The 6,868-nt window shown below is 33.6% G+C and overlaps 1 protein-coding gene across 1 annotated transcript in view; it reads right to left on the bottom strand.

The window, feature by feature from the left end:
• Positions 1 to 1,751: 1,751 nt before the first annotated feature.
• Positions 1,752 to 6,868, bottom strand: part of LOC140748979 (alpha-tocopherol transfer protein-like) — a 33,107-nt gene continuing 27,990 nt past the window's right edge. The window contains exons 6-7 of the mRNA XM_073081975.1: positions 4,741 to 4,877; positions 1,752 to 3,806 (exon numbers count right to left, since the gene is read on the bottom strand). Coding sequence (XP_072938076.1) covers positions 3,698 to 3,806; positions 4,741 to 4,877 — 246 coding nt within the window. The 3' untranslated portion in view covers positions 1,752 to 3,697. The remainder of the gene's footprint in view (positions 3,807 to 4,740; positions 4,878 to 6,868) is intronic.

The raw sequence follows: 6,868 nt of genomic DNA, 5'->3' as shown, positions 1-6,868 counted from the left end.
ATTATTATGGAAATTGTTAAGTTTTCTTTAAGTGGAATTCTTTTAATTGATTGGTAAATCCACAAGTTTCTTCAAAGCAGTACTTGCCCGACTGCCGAGGGTAATGTCTTACGAGTGTATGTGTTTCTGTATATATTCAAAATACGTAGATGTTGAATTCTTCGGCATGCCTAAACGCCTTGATGGATTTTTAAAAGGTGACATTGGATTCGTGTTAATTGTGGGGGTATCATTGGCAATATTTTTAAATTGTTTTTAATCGTGTTTATTTTATTATAATGGTTAAATTAATTAATTTATCCTTGAATTGTAAAAATGTTTAAAGTAATGTTTTATTTTTTTCCTTATGATAAATAACGAAGTCGCCAAGTGTAATATTATCAATATTTATTGTAAAAAAATTAAGAATAAACCGTCTATGGATAAACCCGATTCGTTTATTAACCGACTTCAAAAAAGGGGGTTTCTCAATTCGACCGTATATACCTATGTTTCTATTTGTTTTTTTTTTATGTTCGGATGACTTCGTCGTTTATGAACCAATCATGATGATTTTTTTGTTGGAAAAAATACATTTCCAAGGTGTATTCTATATATTTCTGAAGTCGGCGCTCATGTTAGGCACGCTGTTTACCAAATCTAACGAAATATATTGAGCGCCGACTTCAGAACTATGTACTAAACCAACATTTATTTCAATTATTTTTTATTTTGTAGTGACAGAAGTCGGTTGAACTTTTTTAAGCTTTTTTTTTAAATTTAATGTTACATCTGTTATGACGCAAAAGAACGTTTTCTTATTTGTGCGTAACTGTTACACGCATTTTTCTATTTTTATTTCCCACGAAGTTATCGAAATTCATTATCTCTCACTATAATGAAGAAAAACGCCGTGGGAAAATCTATATATGAGAGTACATTAGAAAATGTGAAACATGTACTGCACTTACTCACTCACTTGTTACTCTACTAATGCAGTACTTGTAGCAGTAGGTACTTGTTTTTCTGTTCCATGGCAGTAACTCTACTCATTTTGACACATTATCCATGGACAATTAATAGGACTTGCTTATTATGGTTATACATATATAATAGTACCTACCTATACAGTTATTTAACAAAAAAACTAATTTTATCAAGTTCTCTAGAAATCGATCGTACTCCGTTACTCATAATCAGCTATGTGATATTACATTATTTGAAAAGTCAAATTTTAGTGTAAGGTAGAAATTAAAACATTTAAAGTACTACTATTTTTATAAATTTTCGTTTGCGTGTCGTTCGAAAGGCTTTTGACTGTGGAAAAGAACGTAACTTTTTGATTTTTAATATTTTCAAGCAATCTGACGACTTCTTGCTACTCGCTAAGAGATGGCAGCACAAGTAACCTGAATATCATTATGTCTCACTTTTGTAAAATTTTATTTACATACGTAGTAACATTTTAAGCTGTAGGTGCATATTAAATACATCTTTATAAGTTTGTTATTGGTCACTGCCGCCCATGGATTTCAGTAACCAACTCTATACAGAACAGCACTGATCTGAAGATGATCGCAGATGTGTTGGCACTCTGAAGGCGTGAGATGGGCGCCTCATTTGCAGATAAGCTATCCACACCCGTTACCGAAACTTTAGAAATGGGTGTAGTGGTGAATTAGTTCATGGGTCGAACCATACTTGTTCTACCAGGATAGGCGAAAATAAAAAAAAAACATGGTAATAAAAAATATATTTAATTATTGTCTATGACCTGTTTTTCACACAAAACTTAATTCTAAATTATTATAATTCAAAAACTGTTAATAGTAACTGAAAATGATTTCTGATAGTGTACATGGGTACATGGGTGCATGTGACAAATGGGAGAAATCATACCAGAAAGTCAAGTATCAGAATTTATTTCGTAGGGAAAGGCCCATCGTGTCGGGTATGTCCAACTTAAATGTGTTAAGTCAAATAACATCCCAGTTTAATCATATGGATTCACAATAAATTTAGGGCTATACTTAGATAGATTTTAAGCAGTATGTGATGTTAATTATTGATTTTTGAGGCAACGGTGCCTATCAGATGGAATCCTTAAGACGCTTTGTACACTCATAACCCAACACTAGAAACTTTCGTGTATTTTGGGAGTCAAAGCCTTATAAAGACGAATACACTAACTCGGATTCCACTGCATGGCAAACCGGTATGGTGACAGCACCACTATGCGGGTTTAGTAAAAAATATTCGCGACGAACAGACAACCTCTTTCCTTTGGGAAGCATAGATTAGTAAAGATTACTCACTCCTAACAAGAAAATATACCCAGTTTTGTGAATTGAAATAGTTGCGTAAAAAAGGCCCTAAAATATTTGAAATAATTATTTATTTATTATGTAAATTACGCAGTATTAGTTATTTATTCGTAAATGTTCTCTAAAAATTATTTTATTTGTCAAGAATTTAAAAAAAGAACTAACTAATAAGCCGTTTGTGGCTTCATTCAATTTCAAGGCGGCGAAGTATCTTTACTAATCTATGTTGGGAAGTCGGTTAAAAATAGGATGTTCTATTTGGTTCTATAAGGTTGTCCTTATACAGTTACAATTGTTACAGACGAGACATTATTGCTGAGGACTAAGCTGGAATGCCTAAAGCCTCACCGCCTTATAAAAACAAAACACACTAGCACTACATACTCCAGCTCTCTAGCTAAAAGTGTTCCATCACCACTTAATATTAATAGTAACTGTATTTAAAAATTGTATTCTATTTCCCTCATAAAATAACAAAGTAAGAAAAATCACACTTATTGATAATGTTTAAAAATATTTATTTAGAAGCATTTTTTGTCAAGTTCAAGAAGCCATGAAATTAAAAAGTTACTTCGCAACAGAGATTTAGGGTTAGACCTCATTGTTTAACCTTGATTGGGTTTAATGGTGCTTTACATTTTCACTTTTATGCCCCTTAAGCATAAACAATCAATGCAATATTTTGCCAAAGATCTACATTCGACAATTACTTCATATTTTCGATCTTTAGTAGGTAAACATTTAATAGATTGATTACTTGGTATAGTCCACGTAAAACTGCTAGTCCGCTCTGAATATAGGAATGAATCGCGTCGCCATAGCAAATTGTATGACACCTGCTCGCGACAACTTCAGAGCAGACTAGCAGTTTGGCGCGGGCTATACATAGAATCCTAGGTAGGTACATAGAAATTTACGCCCATTATTAATAATCAATCAATCCGCCAAACATTGGATCGATAAAAAAAAACGGTTGTTAAGCGATAAACTCTGTACATTTGTGACATACAGCAATACGCAAAATAATATGAAATATAACTATACGTTTTTATATGGATTTTTTTATTAAGTGGCTAAGTAGAAATGAGATCGTCCATCAGTAAGTAGGTATTAGTATTTGATTTAAAAACTGATCTATTGATGATTTGCTTTAAACCCCTTAAAATATATTTAAAATTAAATAACATAAAATCATATCATATAAAAATCCTAATTTTAAAACATGAACATATACCAATACTAATATAACATATAGATACAATAACATGAACTTATACTAAACCACTAAAACTCAACATCAACATCACAGGCACGGTAACTCAGATAAAAACTTTGTTGTCTACTAAAATGTCATGTCTATTGTTAAATTAAATTTAATTTATAATGATATGATGTTAATCTATAGAAAGAGAGCGGAATGAATCTATTTCTGTAGCGGCTTCTATCTTATTCTTTCCTTTCTTGTCCGCCGCTGTCCACAGGTTGTTGATTAGTAATAAATCCCTGAAAGAAAGGAAATATACATAATTAATAAAGTTATCCTCAAGCGCTATTAAAATACATACAGACGGTCATATCAATATATCGTGGTACACTAAAGATACTTTACAATGATGTCTATTGTCCTAAGTTTTTTGATAATATAGGAGTAGCAGACGAGCATGCAGTCCACCTGATGGTAAGTGGCTACTGCCGCCCATGGTCATCTGTAATCGGTTGATTACCAATTAGATTAGATTCCTGACTGACCTGACTTTCTAATGCTGGGACGAGTTAACAATTAAAATTTGCTGAATTTAGACTAGAATTTCGACTTTTTGAAAGTAGTTCTATCACCTTTGTGGTTCCACTCCGGCGGCACCACCGCCAGAGTCACCTATTTCTGCCTCATAACAGCAGCGTTAAGTGCTGCTGTGTTCTGGTTTGAAGGGTGTGGTAAGAGAGACATACTTTTCCGAGGCGTTCCAGCTTAGTCCTCAGGGGTTGCGGCGCATCTGTGACCGACCTCAGGTAGGAATGTATAATCCTATCTGGGGTTGATTACGTATGTCGATAGACGGCAGTAGCCACTTAGGATCAGATGGGCTGCATGCTCGTCTGCTACTACACTACTATACTTATATTACAAAAAAGCTAAGTGTGATTTGCTTTACAGTTTACACTTTTGAAAATATTCTGAAGACTTTTTGAGACCAAGTACTGTTTTAAAACTTTACGTGTCTCACATAAGCTTCTTAAGACATTTACGCTTCGCTTCTTCGTTTTCTACTCTCGTCGTTTAGTAGGATTTGTTTGTTGTGGGAGCCATCCGACGCAAAGTTCTAAGCCTGAGCCAGAACTAAAGTCTAAAATCTTGATTTTGGTGTCTCCCTAACTAGAGATGAACCTCCCTCGTAGCAGACTGAATCATTACATGAAATCTTATAGGGCACTTTACCTATTTCTTGTGATGTTCTCCTTAACACGCTTCATATGCTCCTCTAAGGAAGGCAGGGTACCTCCAAAATCTTTCGGCAAATCTTCCTTATCTAAATAATTAAAGAGCGTATCTGACTTTGGTTGATGGAAGTGGACCTGTAAATAATAAACTTTAATTATTATTTAATAATAAATAATTAGGGATTAATTATTATTTTAAAATAGTCAGTTTTTGTAATCTACTTTTAGTAGAGATTTCGATTATTTTAGCAAGGCCCTGAAAATGATTAAAAATAATATTGGTAGCAGAGTTGATAGAAAGATTTTTATGTAACTTTGTAGAAATTAACTACCAATTGGGTATAAATAAATCAAAAGTAAAGTAGCAATAACTTATAGGTTTGATTACCTTTTCTTTTTTTGTTAACGAGGGGGAACCCTTCAAAAGGTACCCGACAACGTGGGAGCGACGTCGGGTTATGTGGGATATTTACCGCACTAAAAACCCCCCCGGTGGGCGTCCGCCACGCTTGTTAGAGAACTCCGGGATCTCCGACGGAACACAACCGGAGTAAGTTTGATTACCTAACCAGATTAACCTGATTAGATCACAAACCATTATAAGTTTCACACACAAACAATTACTTAAAATTCTTAAGTAGTCGAAGCGTTAAATAGACCTATTAACATAAGGTTTTATGTCGAGGTGGAGCCTTCAAAAGATACCCAATGTAGTGGGAACGACAATGTGTTTAACGGGATTTTTACCCGTTACAACCCTCCCGGTAGCAGTCCTCAGCGCAACGTGGAGAAATCTGGAATCTCCAACGGAACACAATCGGAGCCCTCCGAACGCGTTGTCCCTATCTTGATTGTTGGAATATAGCAAAAACTCAAGCCTCTTATAATGTATAATATTCAAGTAGGTTATATATGATAAAGCTGGCAGCTGAAAAACATATATTTTTACTTCTTCTAATTTGTCATTCTGTCAATGATTCGATATAATAAAAAGTATCTTTTTGGAGTGAATTTTATTTTATTATATTTCATAGTTTATTTTCTCGTTCTCCTGTGGCCTATTCCCAACAGGTTATGGGCCCAGGCTACGCTATCGTAAAATATTGAAAAATATAGTCATCTACTAAGTATAAAATTTATGTAATATTTCAAACATGGAGTCGCGGAAGAAAAAGACATGAAAAATGTTTGATGGCGAACGGCGATGGCAAACAATAATATATAAGTGTCTAAACCAATACCGTCTACGGCGAAAACAATAATGGATGACTTAAATAAAATTACGAATGGAGAATTTTTTGGCTACACAATTATTTTGACTGCGTAAGAAACAACTTAATTTGGAATTGCGACCAGATATCAAACGCTGATACAACTTATTTTAATGATTGAGTAATATGATCACTAACTTGGTGCTAAACTTGATTAAATGGATCAATGGATGAAATGGATCGACGGATTATGGATCAAAGGATGAAACGAATCGACGGAATGCATATAATTCAATGTTTCATCTTTTAGATTCAATGAATACATTCAAAATATTCAAAGTAAAATTGAGACCTGAAACAACTGAACTTCAAATATCACACGCTTGTAAAAATATAAATTTTAATATAGAAAAATGTGTAAACTACTACAAGAATACTTACTACATCATGCAGATACACAAGCTAATATGAATTTTTATCATGGAAACTTTTGGTGTAAAAATTATATTTTTTGCGATCTGAACCCGTCGCTATTACTGATGCTAACTGTCATTATATCAAGTACCTAATTGAAACAAAATGGAGACAGTAGTAGCTATATAACTGTAAATGCATAGGACACTGCAAATAAAAATAAGGACAGTTTCGCTTTTATGTCTTAAAAATGAAATTTATTTGATTTTTTTGTTCCAATTCTAACCCTGACACTTGTTTTTCTTTTAGATTTGAAAACTCTGATCACTTTGAAAATACAAAGGATTAATATGCGTCAAATGACAGACTACGTTTAAAATTGGAGGAGCTAAAGATTTGGTAAAGGTCAAAAACAAAGAATTTAAAATTCTATACTGTTCACCAAAAGTTCTGTGGAACTTTAGTTCTATGGAACTTAAGCTGTACCTATGCAGCTTCTTA

The sequence above is a fragment of the Epargyreus clarus genome, unplaced genomic scaffold, assembly GCF_041222505.1.
Source record: "Epargyreus clarus isolate Ecla_fem2 unplaced genomic scaffold, WU_Ecla_fem_2.2 ptg000017l, whole genome shotgun sequence".
Taxonomy (NCBI): domain Eukaryota; kingdom Metazoa; phylum Arthropoda; class Insecta; order Lepidoptera; family Hesperiidae; genus Epargyreus; species Epargyreus clarus.
Note: the sequence above shows the minus strand (reverse complement) of the source record. Positions and strands in the feature narration are given on the sequence as shown.